At 48.4% G+C, this 19,339-nt stretch overlaps 1 protein-coding gene across 1 annotated transcript in view; it reads right to left on the reverse strand.

Annotated features, from left to right (window-relative positions):
* Positions 1-19,339, reverse strand: part of UBR4 (ubiquitin protein ligase E3 component n-recognin 4) — a 127,476-nt gene that overhangs the window by 32,980 nt on the left and 75,157 nt on the right. The window contains 18 exon segments of the mRNA XM_032608200.1: positions 2,081-2,208; positions 2,388-2,472; positions 2,812-2,902; positions 4,578-4,921; positions 5,700-5,828; positions 5,943-6,068; positions 6,796-6,934; positions 7,349-7,588; positions 9,211-9,404; positions 9,666-9,753; positions 10,468-10,553; positions 11,132-11,276; positions 11,799-11,967; positions 13,296-13,541; positions 14,013-14,091; positions 14,848-15,075; positions 16,301-16,450; positions 17,966-18,175. Of these exon segments, the coding sequence (XP_032464091.1) occupies positions 2,081-2,208; positions 2,388-2,472; positions 2,812-2,902; positions 4,578-4,921; positions 5,700-5,828; positions 5,943-6,068; positions 6,796-6,934; positions 7,349-7,588; positions 9,211-9,404; positions 9,666-9,753; positions 10,468-10,553; positions 11,132-11,276; positions 11,799-11,967; positions 13,296-13,541; positions 14,013-14,091; positions 14,848-15,075; positions 16,301-16,450; positions 17,966-18,175 (2,877 nt within the window).

Consider the following 19,339-nt stretch of genomic DNA (forward strand, 5'->3'; position numbering starts at 1 on the left):
TTGCCCATCAGCCCTCCTTTCAAGCACAAACGGGTTCCATGAAAAAAGCAACCGGTTCAGCCTGCAGCGCAGTCACACAAGTGCTTTTCCCCAGGACAACCGCTGCACTGCAGTGCGCCAGGGCACTGTCTCTGGGCCTCGCACATCGTCTTGCTGAATATTAAAAAGATTAGCTGGGCTTCCCTGGTGGTGCAGTGGTTAAGAATCCGCCTGACAATGCAGGGGACACGGGTTCGAGCCCTGGTCCGGGAAGATCCCACATGCCGCGGAGCAACGAAGCCCGGGCGCCACAACGACTGAGCCTGCACTCTAGAGCCCGCGAGTCACAACTACCAAAGCCCACGTGACTAGAGCCCACGCTCCGCAACAAGAGAAGCCACCGCAATGAGAAGCCCGCGCACCACAACGAAGAGTAGCCCCCACTCGCCACAACTAGAGGAAGCCTGCAGGCAGCAACGAAGACCCAACACAGCCATAAATAAATAAATTAAATAAATAAAATGTTTAAAATCATTTAAAAAAAAGATTAGCACTCAGGAGTCAAGATTTACTAAAATTAACCTGCAATGCTTCATCAAGGACACTCTAGAGGGAAAGTGCACGGCAGGGAAGAGCACGGCTCTGAGTGGAGCTGGGCCCACAGCCTCTTCGTGCTAAGCCTCCAGTGGCCTCACCATCACTGACTTGGCACCACCAGCACAAACGCCACGAAACAGTGAAGAGGGCAAATCACGTCTTAGGGTAATTATGAAAGCAGTGTTGACCTCACAGATTCCCTGGGAGTCTTGGGAACACCCAGGGATCTACGAGCCAAACTTTGAGAACTGCTGCTCTCTTTAGGCTAAAACTAAGCAAAATGTGAGGCTTCAGTGCTCAGAGAGTAAGAACCCTGTGGAAATCTTTTACCTCACACTGTGGGAAAAATGACAGTTGCGTGGGGATGAGGTTCCTCTTTTCAATCAAGAACCAATTTTTATTTGCTGAGACTTAGCTCTGAGGCGAAGTAAACCTTCATCAAAGGGAAGGAAGGGGGGTCTTTTCTGAGGACTGTCCGGGCAGACCAGGGAAGGGAAACAGAGTAAACTGTTCATTGCCCAGCTTCCCCCCTACTGCTTACTACTCAGAATCCTACAATGAGACTTCGTTTCCCACCAAGGGATCCCATCGGGATGGAGCAGGAAGGAGAGTGGCCCAAGGACTACAGAGATGGCTAAGAGGCACTGACGGCCTCAGGCACGGCCGAGGGAAAGAATTACGGCCTGACGGGTGTAGCAAGCCCATCCGTGGCTAGGCCATTTTAGGGTTAAAAACCTGGCTTTATTCATTCTCTTAACAATGATTTGCCGAGTGGCTATTAGAATGCTAGATACCACGCTATGCACTGGACACAAAAACATCTTAGTAAGACAAGCCCTGGATTCGAGGAGCTCATAGCCAGCCTAGCAGAGAACTGGTTAACTGAAGGAGCAGCTGACAAAATGAAGGTGAGCATTCCAGGCAGAGGAGACACCATACAGCCACAAGTAACAGTTATTAAGGATTAACATGGGCCAGGCACTGCTCTGAGCACTTGATCTGCATTAAGTCATTTATTCTTCCCAACACTTCAGGTGGAAACTGTATTCCCATTTTATAGATGGGGTAACCAAGCAACCTAAGTTAAATAACGTGCCCAAGTCACAGTGCTAGTGAATGGAAGAGCTGGGATTTGAAATCAAGAGGTCTGCCTCAGAGCCCAGGACTTCCACCACTGCGCAAAACTGCATGTACAAAGGCACGGGGGTAGGAAAGAACACTGTGTCCTCTGGGAGCTGCGAGTCATCTGACGGGACCAGAGAAAGAGGCAGTCCTCCACGGCTAACCACTTTGTCCTATGCGTTTGTATTTCTGTGTTTGTTTTTCTCTTGAGTTCCCTCTGAGAAACCTTCCTTCTCAAAAACCCCAACCCATCTCTGCTGAACTGCCGCAAAGGAAGCATCGGTACCGCCCAGGGAGAGCGAGTTCAGGTGAGCAGAGGCCTTTAGAGGCAGGTCAGGCGCTGGCCGGGGCCTGTACCCCGCCCTCCCTCTCGGCCCCGTACCTTGTTCTTCTTGCTGGTGGGAGCAGGTGGTTTAATCAGCTTCTGCAAGATCCGCAGGCACATGAGGGTAATGTTCTCAACAACCACGGGAGTCTTAATGTTCACGGCCATGAGGAAAAGGCTGAGTGCTGGGCAGAGGAAGGAAAGGCAGAGTCACACGTGATCACAGAACACATCACGCCTGCCGTGGCAAGGCTGCCCAAGCACAGCTTCCCCTGCCCTCTCCCGCCCTGCGCCTAGGACTGCGCCCTGAAGCCTCCTCTCCTTTCTCTGGCAAGCTGCTAACCAGACGTCCCCCCAAACTCACCACAGCGTAAGCGGAGCTCCCAGCAGCTGTCCTCCTTCGAGATAGAGTCTGTCAGCAACAGCATTTCATACTGAAGGCTACTTGCCTAGAAGGCCAACAGAAAGAGACATGAGTAGAGGAGTGTCTGCAGGGTCAATCCCAGGACTAGGGCTCACGTCCATGCTCAGATCCAGGGACTCAGCATTAGAACGTCTGGTCACAGGTGGACCATCAGAGAGACAGTGGAGAGATGGAGACCCTCCACAGGGCCAACCACTCATTTCTCTTCTCTCTGAGGCTGACTCTGACCTGGGAAAATCTTTGTGGGACATGAGCTCTGCAAATGTGCCGCTCCCTCCCTCCCTCTCGTCTCTGCAAACGAGACCAGCGGGGAGGAAGCCGAGCGAATGAAGGCAGAGAGTGAGGAGACGGCCAGCCTGCTCACCAGATCAGGATTGGCCCAGTGGCCCTTCAGGGCTGTGGAGACTTTGCCAATAATCAGGTCGTTCATTTGCTGGGTGGCCTCTGGATTGTCCCTAGGGAAGCAGAGAAAGGAGTCCTGTTATTCACCATTGGCTGTGTCCCTCCTTTGCACTTGAAGGAGCCCAGAAAAAAGGAAATCAATGTCTAGGGCTACCCAGCCTTCCCAGGGGCAAGAAGACACACTAGCCCCACAAAACCCCGCTGTGTAATAAAAAGGGCACGCCCCAGCCCCCTTTCCTGGGAGGAGACGCCGACTGAGAACAGAGCAGCACTGACACACGGGGGATTTTCTCCCCAGCCCACATCCCAGGCTGCACAGCCCCCAGACACTGCCTGGTGTGTCAGTCTCCAGAATCTAGGTGTCCACTCAGCCTTGGCCACAACTCTTTCCTCATCTTCGCCAACTGCCCTCACTTCATTTCCCACAAGGCATCCACATTTCCCATCTATGTCCCTTTGTAATAATGTATATTTTAATAATAAAAAAAACCCACGAATTGTGTCACATCCCTTTCTTGCTTCCCAACGTGTCTTGAATAAAATCCAAGTCCTTATAATGGCCTACGAGACCCTACAGGACCAGGGCCCTGGCGATCTCTCACTAAATCCCCTCCCCTTTGTTCCCCCACTGGTATCCTTCACTCCATGCACAAGGGCTCCCCCACCCCTCACACCCCGGGCACACCCCTGCCTCTCCTCCTGACACTTGCTATTTCCTCTGTGTGTAGCCCGCGCCTTCAGTATCTGCATGACTTGCCCCCTCACCCCACACAGGGCTCTGCTCAAGTATCACCCCTCAGAGATCGTCCTTGACCACTTTATCCTCCGCAGCAACCCCACCCACAATCAGAGTTGCCATCCCAGCTGTACCGCTCTTCACATCTAATCTCCTGACACTGTACCATGTAATTACCTGTTTACTGCCCTTCTCCCCTGTAGAACGTAAGCTACATGAGTGCGGGGACTTTTGTTTCATCTACCACTGTATCCTCAGAGTTTAGAACGGTGCCTAGCATTCAGCAGATGCTCAATAAATATTTGTTAGATGAGTGAATAAATAATACAGCAAGTAATACTTACCAACCAGCTAACATGTTCCAGAACTTATGCAACATACTCAGTAAATAATCCAAATCCAGCTGTGGGTACTGTATGGGTACAGACTAAGTACTCCACAAATATCAGTTATTACTTGCATGAATTATGTTAGTCTATCCTCACCACAAGACTTTAAGGTATTTGCCACTGTCAGTATTTCTCAGATAAGGAAACCTTAGGCTCAGAGAAGTTAAGAAATGTGTCCAAGGCACATAGTACAAAATATCCGATACTGGGTCTTTCTGATCCAGATCCAAGCTCTTAATCCCTAGGCTCCACTACTCCAACTGTCTTCTTCTGGTTGAGTCTTGAGTCCAAGTGCCCCGCTGCACCCTTCTCCTCCCTCACCAAAACTCAGAAACTGCTTCCTCAGGAAACCCCACTGGTACCAACCAAGTACAAGCCAAACATACTATCTACACGGAAACCCGGGCTTCAAATGCTCCCCAAGTTTGTTCAGCTACACCCAGGACCTCTTCCCATTTTTTTCCTCTATTATAAGCTAGCGAAGCTGTTTGGCAGGGAGAAGCACGGTTCCGTGCACCCTCTGGTGCTCCCAGCACCGCTGCCACCCCCACCAAAGCACGAGCAGGCATGACCGGCCCCCGTCACCACGGCGCAAGCTCTGACCGGGTCAGGAGGCACATGAGCTGGCGGACCTCCTCCCGCATGGCCGCAGAGCCTCTGCGAAGATTATAATCAAAGAGCTCCCTGATGAGGCCCTGGGAGACGAGGATGTGCCTCAGGGCGGGGTTGGTGGCCAGGGCCCGGAGCAGGGTGATACAGTGCTCTGTGACGGCCGAGGCGCAGCCGTAGCACTTGGTGGAGGATGTGTGGCCACAGCCCAGGACGGACAAGGCGCGGTACTGGCTGGCAGTGAAGGTGGGCTGCACGGAGGTCCGAGATGATTTGGTGGCTGCTTCCCTCTGCTGCAGGTCGTATTCCAGCAACTCTTTGCGTGAAGCAAAAACTTTCTAAGGAAAAAGAAAAGACAAAGGAGAAAGAAATCAGCAATTAAAATAAAGAAAAAGAGGAAGTTAACTAGAAATCAGCTTTGGTTTGAAAAAACACTTTACATGCATTATCTAATTTAGCCCTCTTGATAACCTTACCAGTTAGATACTTTATCCCCATTTTATAGAGGAGGAAACAAGCTTAGAGGGGTTGGCTTGACCAAAGTAAGTGACAGAGTTAGAACTCAGCCTCTGATCACAGGCCCACGCCCTTAACTCCCACGTAACACTGTCTCATAAAGAACAAAGTCAGGAACGTAGGCACGTGTAGCAAAGATGGCACACCAGCAACTTAAGGGACAAGGACCCTGGCTCCTCTTGTCTGCGGCTAGCCTTCCCTCCCATGGGGGTGGGGTCGGTAACATGCCATCCACCGTATGGCCCACCCTGGTTGACTGGAGTTGGTGTGCCCTACCCTTCAAGCCTGCAAACACGTCTATCAGAAAAAACAGGAACAAAATCTTGGCACCTCATTTTTTTAAAACCAGTTAACCCCTCTACTAAAAGATGGGCTGTGAATGGTCAAGAAAAACACATCTATAATAATCTCCGTTATTCTGTTTTCTGGAATGAACTCAGCTCTCTACCGAGCGCCCAAAACCGCTGTGGGTGAGAAGCTATGCGGCTGGGCAAGGGCACCCCTGGAGCTGAGCTGCTGGGGGAGAGCAAAGAACTGCTTTGGAAACGACATCGATAACACACGACAAAGCACACTGTCCAGCTGCTCCCGTTTCTCTACCTGGATGATTTTGGAGAGTTCATCGAAAGAGTTCTTGCAGTCCCCACAGTACTCCTGCGCCAACTGCAGGATGTACCGGTTCACACTGGCTGAGGTGGAACTGATGCCCCCAGCCGTCCCCGAGTCATCCTGCAACCAAGAGGGAAGCTGTCAGCCTTCCACCATGAGATGGCCTCACCCAGGGGCTAGTCTTCTGCTTCTGATCCAGAACCCTCTCCAAATGTCCCTCCAGCTTTGGACTACCTGCGGCTTTTCAGGAGCTGCCTCGTTCACTTTGCAGAGCAGGTTCTCCAGCTGTGGCCGATGTCCCATCAGCTGGTGATACACTCGATCAGCTTTGTCCAGAAGTGTGTTAATGTTGGAAACAGCCTAGACAGGAAGAGACAGGGGCGTGCGTGAAGGCTCGTCAGCATGAAGATTTTCCCTGAGTGATCGGTCAGGGACCTCTAGGTCAGGTACTGTGTTTCATACGTTATTTCTATTCTTCACAATAATCCTGTGGGGAGGGTATGTTATTTTCAATAAGACACAACGTATACGACATACGTATAAATAAACAATGCTGAGAGCAGTGACTGAGGCCAGGTCACACAGTACTAAAAAGCACAGGTGGAACTGGAACTTTCAATCTTCTGACTCCAAAGCCAGGTGTTCTTTTGCTTTGCCAGGCTGCTGCTGCTAGTGACTATCCTGACAGTTGCCCCCTCTTCCCTGTCCTCCCATATCCAGTCCCACCACATCAGGCTGGCAGAGAACCAGCCCCTGGACAAGCCAACAATGAGGGAAGGCCAGCAGCTGCAATTTGAAGCAGCCTGTGGAACAAATGCAGGGCAAGTCACCCAACTTCTATCTGCCTTTCCAAATCTTGTCATTTGTCGCTTGAGATATTCTAGTTTCATTAACATGTCTCCAAAATCCTACACAAACCATGTGTTCCAATATATCTGTCTTATTTGTTGCCACTCAAAAGCTGAGCCCTGAAAACAGTGCTGAGTTGAGAAAACTTCAGCTAGAAGGAAAAGCACACTCCCCACATCAGCTCAGTCCACAGCTCAGATCAAAGCCCTGCCTGAGTCTCGGACGGATGCGGCCTTACCTTCTTCCGGTCTTCTTCATTCTCAATGGGATCCACTGCACAGCAAGGCTTGGCATAGAGCATGAAGTCGAAGCGAGCGTATTTACAGAAGCCACAGGCATTGCACAGGAAGGGGTCCTTTTCATCATAGTTGATGGATCTGAAAAACCACAGTGATTGGGTCAGGGGGCAGCAGAGGATTTGTAGGGAGGGGAGATGGACCACGCCACATCTGTACACTGCAAACTATTGCAGGGACTCTCGGAGGGGCAGCGGCAAATAGGCGAGGATGACTTAAGCAACCAGGTAACAAGAAAGGGAGACCCAGAACCAAGCCTAGGGACCCCAGCACCACCCACCACTGGATGGTCTCATGACTTCACATGCATGCGCACGCCCACACACACCCCACTCTTCCCCTTCCCTCCCCTTTTCCATCCTTGAACTCTGCACTCTACAAACCCATAATCCTGTAGTTATTATGAGGGCACCACACAATGAAATTGAGCACAAGGAGACTCTTACAGAAAAATACAAGGAATGTGCCTGGCCTGGGTGACAACCACTCACTTACCTGCATTTGTGACACTGGTAGACATTCTCTCCACAGTTGCCGCAGACCCCTGGGTTGGCAGGGACTGACGCACTACAGCGTGGGCACTGCAGGGTCTCCGTGGAGGCCTGATAGTTTTCATAGAAGTCTGCAAACTCAATCATCAGGTTGGAAGCCACTATTGGCAAAGGCAGGTCGATCTTCACCTCTGTCTGCCCGGGGGTCAGCTGAACCTTCTTGGCTTTGTGCCAGCGAGCTGGCCTAGGAGAGACAGTGTCAGACAGAGGGGCAGATGGCCTAAGAGCCTCCCTCTCACAAGACCCTCAGCAGTGACAGTCTGATGAGACGAAGAGAAGACTGTCCCTACCTATTCTTCTAAGGCAATTAAGTCTAAGGAAAGGAAATCTGGCAAATAAAAGCAACTTAATTTAAAAAATGTTTCCTCTATTCTTTCTCTCTTAAAAAAAAGGGGGGGGGGGAGAACATACAGGTGCTTTAAGACATTATATATGATAATTTTTGATACTCCAGAAAAACAAGGGAATGCACATCAAGGGAAGATATTACTCCAAGAGCATGCCACGCTGAAGCCTGGAATCCCAAGAGGTACCGTGATGACGACTGCCATGAGTTCCTATCAAGACAACTACCTTGGAAGGATAACACTCAGGTTACTTTAGAGAGGCAGAGGGACATACCAGGATCCGGACCAAGTGCCAAATAGAGTCAGAAAGAGTAAAGGCATGGGATAATTTAGAGGTAATTATATGACTACGATTAGACCTAATATTTACTGAGCGCTTACTATGCGTCAGGCTCTGTTCTCAGCACTTCACATATACTAACACATTTAATCCTTAAAATAACACCCTGAAAGTGTGTTATTTTTACAGTTAAGGAAACTTTTTTACATTTTACGGTTAAGGAAACTGAGGCTACGTAAATTCTACAAGGGATGTGAACCCACAGTCTCATTCCAGAGTCTGAGGTCTTTACCAGCAGCTACGCTGACTCTACACAACAGAAAATCAAATCCACCTTCTCCAGAGGGAACTGGGTCATCCCAATGAGCAGCTTCTACTTGCAGATCATCAATGTTAACTATGCTTTTCAAACGACAAAGAGAAAACTTCCTTTAAGCAGAGCTCCTGTGGCCATTTGTTCATGTGGTACACGCTAGCTTTATGCTACCTTTAGAGTAATACCAACACTTCCATTCTATGCAGAGCAGCACTCCCTGTAGGTCTAAACATTCAAGTAGCAACTACTTATATTCTCTGCCCAACATAAATGCCTGAGTCTTCAACAAGTGGTCTGTCTCTGTAAAAGCTGACACTATATAACCCATGCTAGTGTCTTCTTTGGCCCATATACAACATGCCTTGAGATTCAGATGTTGGGACAGATAATCTAGAAAGATCCAACATCAACATATGTAGAGGGAATGCACCATGCAGAAATGGAAGGACTTCAAACTAGAGAACCTCCTTGAGAAATACTGTCTGCTCTGTAAACAAGAGAACAGTGTCTTAATCCAAGAAACAACTACTGCCCCTATAGAATCGCCTATCTAAAAATAGAACCGCTCTAGTTAACATGGGTATGAGAAGCCTAGAGTCCCCCTCACTCAGCTTCCTTTCAGGCTGTTGAAGATCTTAGACCCTGAGGGCTCCATGGGACATACATAATTTCAAAATAGTTTTCGTCAGCATCCTTAAGAACTGGTGTTTCACCTGTGTCCTTCAGCCATGACCTAAGGAGGCAAGAGGACATACTAGGCCTCCAGGAATGTGCTGCTTTACCTGATTCCAGCAATCAAAGGCAACAACTGGTATTGAGCCTCATAAGCCTGCTGCCCCTCCCCAGGTCTGAAAAGCCCGTACTTGTTTTTCAGCTCCACGATAGCCTGCACAGTTCGGTTGTTGTAATAAAGGTTGATAGTCCGCACCATCTTGGTCCGTTTCAGGTCCCCAATTTTCACCGTCACTTTGCTGATGGTGTGGCTGCCAATGAGCTTCACAACCTGCTGGGTGGTGGTGTACCTTGTGTCCACTTTAATGGAAGACAGCTTGATATACTAAATGCAAAAGTAAACACGAAACAGTGTGTTAGTTCAAGGCTAACGGCTCATCCTGTCCTCTTCAAAACTCATCAGTGTAACCCACTCTTCACCCATGGATGAAGTTTCTATTTAAGGTAGCAGGGCAGGTAAGGCTTAATACAACTGCAACCAACCACTGGGAGAGGGATGCCTATGCAGTAATAATCAACCTCTAAAAACAAGAAACCCACTGGCCCTATAAGTCTCGGGACTGTCCACGTTAAAGATGTCACTTACACAAAATGGCACTTCTGGATTATTACACACCAGGCAGGGATCACTCTCCAGGTAATAGCCATCAAACTCCACTAGGCCAGACAAGGTGCTAAGGAAGAAAGCAGTCTTAGCATAAGGAGATTTTCATTTTAGAAAGCATGGAGCTTCACAAAGAAGCCATGAGAAAACCATGGCTCAATATTCCCCAAGGCAAGCTCCACTCTAGTGAGAACACAAGGAAATGTGAGAAATCCCAACAGAGTTAAGTCACAGGAAGGGAATTTCAACTGAGTGACCTTAGACGTTCCCTATTTCTGAGCTGTTCTGAGGACACAGGAATCCTAAATGTTACATTAAAATTTGACTCAAAGAAGAGTCACAATTAAATTTACTAAAAATCACTGAATTGTACACTTGTAATGCGTAAATTTTGTTGTATGTAAATTATACCCCAATCAAGTTTGGAGGAAAAAAAAGAACAGTCACTAATAAACCAGGGAAATAATAAACTGACAGTTTTAAACAACAGTGTCTTCCAAAGTTTTTTTTTTTTTAATGCAGCCATTTCTGTAAACTTGCCTTATGTGATTTACACTTAGACCCTTGAAAACTAGAGACCTTCTTAAATCATTGCTTACCAAACCCTAATTCAGCAGTTACATTTTGAGCACCTTCTATGCACAAGGCCCCAACTACAAGGGAGGGATTCAAAGACCAACTAGACAGGAGAGTATTGATTCATAAATAAGAGCCAATCAATGTGGAAATAGCAACTGGACTGTTGACCGAGCTTCAAATAGGAAGAAAGCAGAACAAAACTCACTTGTAAATGTTGGAGTTGGGATGGTTGGTAAGAATGTGGTTCTGAGTACGAAGAATCTCCACAGCCTTCTGTGAATATTCTTTCAACTGAAAACAGAAGTCCATATAGGACCAGAATTAAAGCCCAAGGGAAAGTCTTACTGGCAAAGACTTTTCCTCTGCTTTCTAGCTGATACCGCCCTAGAAGTAGCAGCCCTCATTCAGAATCAAACAAAGCTGAGCCTAACTCCTAGTCATTTAAAGGATTCTATCTTCTTTAGTAGTTTCCACGATCTTAGTGACAGCCCCTCTTTCTATACCTTGTGGAGGAAGAGAAATTTTATTATTATGGAGAAGCCATGAAATGGTTATCTAATTGCAAAAACACGTTGGATATGTGATCAGGACTGCCAGGAAACCCAGAGGAGCACTTTCTTTCCCAAGCAACTTTAATGAGTTGCATTTTCTTCCCCGCTTTATCTACTTCTACTGGCTAAGCCAAATTCAGACGATACTTATTTGCTAGCGTCTATTATCTAGGTGGCATACATACTGGGAGTGCTTAATATATACTTAAAAGAGATTTCATATATGTACTCCCATGTGGGTTGATCATAACGTTAACTCAAGATAAAAAAGGTTAAAATGTGGCAAGTCAGCCTCTCCAACCATCAATCATCTGTTACCTTCTTCTCTGTTTGTGGGGTTTTCAAGGAGAAATATCCTAGTAGGTCCACAAATTGGGCAGCCTTACGACCATAGGCTGGGAGTTCTGGCCATATAGACCACATCAGATCTAGCAGGAGCTCCTGCTGAGATTTGCTAGAGTTTCTGTAGATAAATGACAGTTCATATTATAAGCAGCAGAAAACCCTGAGGTTCTTTTATTTATCAACAAGGCCCAGGTACCGTTTTGGAGATGTATCTATTTCCCCACAACTATGGGTTAAGTCTGAATGGCTCTACTGTTCCTTTGACAATCAACCTTAACAGATGTAGCATGATCCTTTCCTGTCTTCAGGAGGTGATTTATTCCCATCATCTGACATCTCTCAATGGCAGAAACTGAGCTTTGTTACCCTAAAGAGTCAAGCCTGGTCATTTTACAAACTTGTAAACATAGCCTTCTCAGTGGAAAACAGATCATCTCTTGCTTCTGACATCAGTTTAATAGCCAAAAAGCAGATAACTCAATGAAGAAATCTGTAATAGTCAAGAGGATTCAGATTGGTGTAAATACTTATAGTATGGACGACCTTGAGTATGGAACATAGAGCCAAGACAGAACTGTTGATACATCACCCACTCTGGTCCCAGACCCACAGTCTGCTAAAACTAAGCCCCGGACCCTACCTGTAGATATGCAGTGTCAGGCAGTGGGCCTGCCAGCGCACCGAGGAAGAATTGGACTCTAAGAGGAAGCAACGCAGAAACTGGACCAAGGTCTCCTTATCTGCAAATTTGTTCAGCTGGTTCACCAGAGCTGTGCACAGCTGATCCTCCTGGCTTCCTGAGCTCTCACCTGCAAGATCAAAGCAGGACTGAAGGGCTGAAAAGTAGGAAGAAGTGGTCTAGGGTCCTACAGCCAGTGCTCAGGTGGAAAGAGAGGGAATTCTGTCCATGTTTTAAAGTTTCACCAAAATGGTTATGATTTGAAAACAACTTTCAGGGGCTTCCCTGGTGGCACAGTGGTTGGGAGTCCGCCTGCCGATGCAGGGGACGCGGGTTCGTGCCCCGGTCCAGGAGGATCCCATGTGCTGCGGAGCGGCTGGGCCCGTGAACCATGGCCGCTGGGCCTGCACGTCCGGAGCCTGTGCTCCGCAACGGGAGAGGCCACAATAGTGAGAGGCCCGCGTACCGCAGGGGGAAAAAAAAAAAAACTTTCAGTTGGTTACTGAGAGACAAAAAGTCAGCCCCAGATATAATAATCCTACCAAAAAAAGTACCTCTACAAGCCTGGCACCGACAAAGATAGTCACATTGGAGAAGGAATTTCCTTTCAAAAGTTTGCTACCTACAACAGTCAACATTACCACTACCACAGACTGGCACAGAGAGATCTGAATAATTCACTGGGGAATGTGAACCTCAACTGCTCTCCACCAATCTCCTGTCTCAGGCCTCCAAGGACCATGAAAATCAGGAACGCAGAAAAACGCTTTTGCCTTTCTGATGGCAAGGAATCAGCTAAAGCTCACTACAGTGTCCATTTGTAGAGCATTTACCAGTTTACAAGGCACGTTTATAAGCATAGTTTCATTTAACACCGACAATCTCTCCACGAAGCAAGTGTTATTATTTCATATTAAAAGAAACTTGGGCCTAGTAAAAATGTTTGGTGCACTTTGACCTTTCCCGTTACAGACACTAGGTACGGAAGTCACACTCTTTAAGGTGTCACCTTCAACATAACTGAAAATGACACTAGAGGGCATTTGGGTTTTAGGTCCCTGTAAATCAGGATGAAAAACCTTTCAGAAGAAGAGAATGACAAACTTATGGTTACCAAGGGGGGAAGGGGGGAATGCAATGAACTGGGAGATTGGGACTGACATGTATACACTACTACGCGTAAAACAGATAACTAATGAGAACCTACTGTATAGCACAGGGAACTCTACTCAATGCTCAGTGGTGAACTAAGTGGGAAGGAAATCTAAAAAAAAAGGTTATATATGTATACGTATGACTGATTCACTTTGCAATACAGTAAGAAACTAACACAACGTTGTAAAGCAACTATACGCCAATAAAAATTAATAAAAAAGAAGAAGAAGAGAATGAACGATGTGCTCTCAGAGAGACTAGAACACATCACCCTGGTCACTGAGACAAGAAGGTGACCCTTACCCTCTTTCTCCTTTTCCTTTTCTTCTTTCTTACTCTTCTTTGTGGACGACTTTGACTGTGTTGTGGCTTGTCCAGAACCAGTGGCCACAGGGGCTGAGGAGGAGGAAGCACTGGAGGGCCCTGCCGAGGCCGCCAGTGCAGCGAGGACTTTGCTGCCGCACAGAGCACAGGAGAGCAGCTGCAGCAGCACGGGAGACACCCCCTCATCCACCAAGAAGCTGACTTGGAGAAGGAAGTACAGGACAGCTGCAGGCAGAGGAGACAAGGGCTCAGCTCTGACACAACTGCGAGACTCACACACAAGAACGGGAGCACCTGCTCCAGACGCCAGGGCTGCCCTACTCCCACCACCTCCTTTGTCCAGGTTCTCTGCTGGAAGTTCCCAGAAGAATTTACACCCTCTTTGGAAATATCTGACAAGTACTGCAACAACTACACAGAGGCTGGCTCCCAGCCCCCACTCCTGTGAAGATGATTCTCCTCCTTAGTTGACCATAACAATATGCTTGTTGTGGTCCTACCGCACCCCACATTTTGTCTATGGACGCTTAGCAATCTTGTAAGTTTTTACTTGGCTTCTTTGCTGGGCAGAGTTCTATCTTGCTCATGGCTGTATCTCTAGAACCCAGTTTAACGCTTGGCATATAGTGGGCTTCGATGAACAGTTCTTGAAGGAATGAATGAGTAACAGCAACCAAAAGGAGAAGCACTGCTTACAGTCATCTTTGATGCAGAATTTCTGCCAGTTGATGGTTCGCTGGGCAGCAATCTCTGCACAGGCTTTCAGGTGCTCCATCTGAAATGGAAAGCAATCACCAGAAACGACCCACACCTGCTGTCTTGAGGGGTCATCACCTCAGCTTTGGACTACAAACCCTCGCCCTCTGTGCAAGGTTGATCGGTGCCCCGGTGAACCTGGGGCCAAGGCCCAAACACTGAGCCTCCTACATTCAACGTCCCACCACACAAAGCCCTTTTGTTTTCAGGGATTCTTCAGACCACTCAATAATGCAGCAGGAAAGGTAGGTCATGACGTAAGACACTACAATCCAGTTTATTTTTTTCTTGCTAAAAGCATAATAGTAAGAACACTGGATTAGGAGTCTTTAACACTGAAGATGTTCTTCCTAGATGTTCCTATGCAGTATATTCAATTTACTCCCCAAAGTCAAACAACTGATCTTAGGCGATAATACATCATTTCTTTAGTATTCAGGGACAAAAATGAGAGGTGCACAGATCCCGGGTTGATCCTGTCCACGACATGAGCAAATGACACTGGTAGAAAGCCCAAGCCACCCCTCCTCACAACAGAGGAACCACTGCCAGGTGGGGGTGGGACCAGGGAGGGGCAATCGCAGACCCTGAAGCCAACTGCATGTGGTATAGCACCCAGTTGGGTATCATGGATCTACCCTGCTCACAACCCTGGCCATGATGTTCTCAAAATACTGAAAAGCCCTGTGTGTGCTGCTCCATCCTATTACCTACTTGGCTGAGCCTCGTCCACAGCCTCCCCTGCCCTACCACATCACCCCAACACCGGCCGTACCAGGCTGATGAGCGTGTCATACTGCAGGGCGGAGCCAGAGCTGGCTGTAACCACACTTGCCCGGAGGAAGATCCCCTGCTCCTCCAGCAGCTTCTTGATCCCGCGCACATGGGAGTCGAGGGTGTGCAAATCCCGGAGCTGGCGGTATTTCTCCTTTGACCCACAGATGAAGAGCAGAAGTTTGCGGACTTGCCGGCGCACAAATGGAGTTTGCTGGATCATCAGGTACTTGAGGGGAGAAACGACACAAAGAGTCAATGACTCTGGAACTGTATCTGTACCAGCCACAGCGCCTTGGGTTTTCATGAGCTGTTACTAAAAACTGGTAACACAAACCAAGCTACTTCCTTGCAGTCAAGCTAGGCCCTGGTGAACTTTAGTATTCCTTACAAGGACCAGCAGAAAGAAAGGCATAGAAAGAAAAACGTCAAAAAGGGAAAAGGAGCAACATTCCTGCTACCGCTCGTGGAGTACTTAGGAATCTATAGGAGGCTGGTCTGCACTCCAGCCCACCCAGAATGAACGTGTGAAGAAAAATAACATTCAGAATCTCTCTTTCAGGTAAAAGAGGTGGGGAAGAAGCTGCGCTGTTCCATCTACATGACTTGAAATGGCTGTTTGGGGTTTGTGAACATTATTCTTCCCAGAGTTCATCTCATGCTTGCTGTGCAGGTTATTCAGCCATTTCCTCTCGGCTCCAAAGCCACCCCACCACACCCTGCTCTGTGACGTCCAGTCCAGAACTAAAGCTAGCTGCGCTGTTTCTTGCCGGCTGGTCCTCTCTTAGGTTCTGCCAGTGGGGAGCACTGGAGGGACACCAAAAGGCATGAGGGAGAGAAGGGACTTGCTCCTTCCCACCTGCCTGCCGTCCTAGGAGCAGCCCTTCACCCTAGCGGCCTCCAGCATCTCTTCAACAGTCAAGGACAAACCAGGTCCGGACGGTCCTGTTCGCCGGCTTCTTTTAGAACTTCCAGAGTCCACCACATCACACCCCTTCCGGGCTCCTGAGGTGCGAGCAGCAACAGCCCCTCCTCAGCCCCACCGGGCCTCTCCGCTGCCTTCAGGGGGCTGCTGGCGGCTGCTGCCTGCGGTTACTACCCCTGTGTTACCACAATGTGCCCTCTTTATCTTTTCGGTTCTTCAGTGGCTGCTTAACCAATTCTCTATATTAAAATCCCTCAGTTAATTTAACCAGCATACTTTCTGTTTTCCAGGCAGAGTCCAAACTATGAAACTTGTCCATTATCACCACATGTGGGGGAAGGTAAAGTGGATGGCTTGCTCTGATACGCATCTTCCACAGTCTCACCACATAGTACACTCTGGAGGGGCAAGCCCTAAATGGTGGGAGGGGCTCTGATGGGGGAAATACCACATGATGGTTAGGATGCCAGGGAGCCACAAAGGCAGTCACAGCCGCTGTGTCCTCTCCTCGACTGGGACCTTCACTCACCTCTGAGAGAAAGTAAAACCACGAATGATCGAAGACCGGAGGTGGGATTCGAGAATTGGTGTCAGCGATCTTTTTGATTTGGTATGGCAGCCTCAGTACCATCTCTGTGAGAAGCTGAGTATAGGCCTCAAACACGTCAGCAGCATGGCCCTGGGAGAAGAACATTTGTATAAGAACCTGTGATTGACAACTTCCCCTGACCACAGTTAGGAATAAGGCTGGTCCATTGCTCACTAGGAGTACCTCACGTTGGAGATGGTAAATGGCACCTTTCAAAGCTGGAGCCTTCACTGACGGATAGTTTAGTTTACAAACCCAGGAAGACCCCAGGCTCCCGGGGGCAATTTCACTACATGCAAAGCTTATTGTGGAGGCAGATCTCACTGCTCTTAAAAGTTCTAACATTTCACTCTGGTTTTTGACACTGGATTGATTTTACTCTGCTTACACAAAAATCAGAATAGGAAAAAACTGAAAAACCAGTAATGGAGAAGGACTTCTGACTTTCTATGAGATGTATTCCCTTCCCTAGAACCAAAGCTTTCCATGACAACAAGAAACATTCGTGTAACCAAGGGGGTGTCAAAGATCACTAAACTCAGTCGAGATCCTGGGCCCACACACAGAGGCAGGGGTACCGAGAGATTGAGGACAACGGAAACAACAGCTATCCTACAACCTGTGTGGTCCCCAGGAAGACACTGTGAGAGTTTGGGGGCATGTGTCCCACATATTCAATCACCAGCTGTTTATCAGATCTATGTCAAGCACTGGGCGTGTGAAGAGAAATAAAATCTGGTCTTTGCTGACAGTCTGGAGGGGAAGACTCCACATGTGTGCACAGGGCGCTCTGGGACCCAAGAAAAGGCCATCTCGCTCAGACAGCATTAAAGTGTTCTGGGGAAAGATCCAATACTTGAGCTGGGTCTTGAAGAAGGGCTAGGAGTTAACTAGACAGGGAAAGGAAGGGATGCAGAAGGAGAGGAAAAAATTTCTGAAGGGACAGCATGTACGCTGGGAGAGACACACAGATTAGCAGGGCTGCATGCAGGGGTGTTACAGTTGATAAAGTAGAGAGTTAAGTAGATAGCTGGATCGGCAAAGAACTTTTTGGCTGAAAAGTTATGGAAAACCACTAGAAGGTTATACAAAGAGAAGGACGTGACCAGATTCACAATTTGTGCCCTGTTACACTCTCATACTATTCGAAGCAGTCCTGAGTATGCAATAAGCAGCACAGCTACCCCAGGCCATCTTGCTCCACTACGTGGACTCCAATGGAACAGAAATGGTAATAATAATTTACATTTATTGAGCACTGCTATGTGCTAGGCACTGCGCTTTACCAACATCACCTCATCCGATGCTCACAACAACTCTATAAAGCAGATACTATGTGTGCTCATTTTCCAGGTGTGCCAACTGAGGCTTACGAAGGTTAGACAGAACTTCTCCAAGCTTCATGGCTGGTAAGTGGGAACACTTGTTCCCGAGGGACACCAGACTCACCTGACCAGAAAGCCCATCTTCTAAACTGGGGCATCCTGTAACAGCAGGGGGAGTATGTGACATCCTCGGCTCCTTCAGCGCTACTCACTGAGACTGAAGAGGACAGTGCCCTAGATGAGGGACAGGAGTGGTTCACTGCCCGGGGAAGGACCTCACCTTCACATACTGGCGGAGGAAGAATGGGCTCATGTCGGGTGGGGATGACGTAGTATGTGGTTTCAGCAGCTGGCTGGTAGCCACGGGTTCCTCATCGTTCTGCTGGCTCTTCCAGTACTCCAGCAGGGACTTGAGCACGTGCAGGCAGTAGTCCACAGCACCAGAGCTCAGCAGGGCTGCTGCTGTGGCACTGGAGATGAGGGAAGATGACTGGGGAAAAACCAGGGAGAAGCTAAGAACGGCCTGTACAACAGTGTGGCATTCAGCTGAGTGTTGGGGGTAGGAAACGCACTCACAACAGCCTTAGGAGAAGCTGTCATGGAACTGAGGGAGTCAGTCTCTTGAGTTAAAAGTTTCCCGACTAGGGGCTTCCCTGGTGGCACATTGGTTGAGAGTCCGCCTGCCGATGCAGGGGACACGGGTTCGTGCCCCGGTCCGGGAGGATCCCACATGCCACGGAGCGGCTGGGCCCGTGAGCCATGGCCACTGAGCCTGCGCGTCCGGAGCCTGTGCTCCGCAACGGAGAGGCCGTAACAGTGAGAGGCCCGCATACCGCAAAAATAAATAAATAAATAAAAACGTTTCCTGACTAACTCAAACATTTCCCCCACTCTTCTGAACAGCAGCATGGTAAGAGAAAACAAAGGAACACCAGTTCCCAAATCTAATCTCCCTACACGTGTGTGCCAGAGGCCAAGGAGGCCACCTGCAGGGAAGAGGTTTTCTCTTTCTCCTAGGGCAGCTAGAAAAGAAGCCCATTTATGTTAAAAAGAGAGAAAACTTTCCACTATAGGCACTTCTTGGCAGCCCCACCCTCCTAGTAGGGGCTCTTTCCATAGAACCAGCTTCCAAAGGAGGTGGGGTGAGTGATCACATGAACAGAAAAGCGGGAGAAAAGCTACTGTAAATAAAACCATTAAGAGAGCCTGGCAAGCCCCAGCCACCCACACAGCTCAGAAGCTCATTAAGACTGGATGCAGTTCAGCCCCATTTCTACCTTCTCTGCTTTGTGTTAATCTCCTTTCCACCACACACCACTGCTTTCTCTCTGCTCTATTACCATACCTTATAGCAACATACAGGAGGGGAATCCTCTTAGCCACTCTGCGCCTTGCAGAACAGTCTCCTGCTTTTCAGTAATGGAACTTCCAAACGCTTTAACCGCCCCCAGTGGAGGGATTGTTGGAAAAGATCAGAGCTTGGAAGGGACCCCGAGAAAGGTAGATGCTCTGCCCCTGAGCGGTGGCAGCTTAGAATGTTACTGCTCTCAAGTGACAATGGCCTGGCTCTAACAGAGGCCTCTGCCCACTGTCCGAGTGCCAACCAGACCATCCTCTTTCCTTTCCCCACACCCATTAGCCCAAAGCAAGATAC

Source organism: Phocoena sinus, chromosome 1, assembly GCF_008692025.1.
Source record: "Phocoena sinus isolate mPhoSin1 chromosome 1, mPhoSin1.pri, whole genome shotgun sequence".
In the NCBI taxonomy this organism is placed as follows: Eukaryota; Metazoa; Chordata; class Mammalia; order Artiodactyla; family Phocoenidae; genus Phocoena; species Phocoena sinus.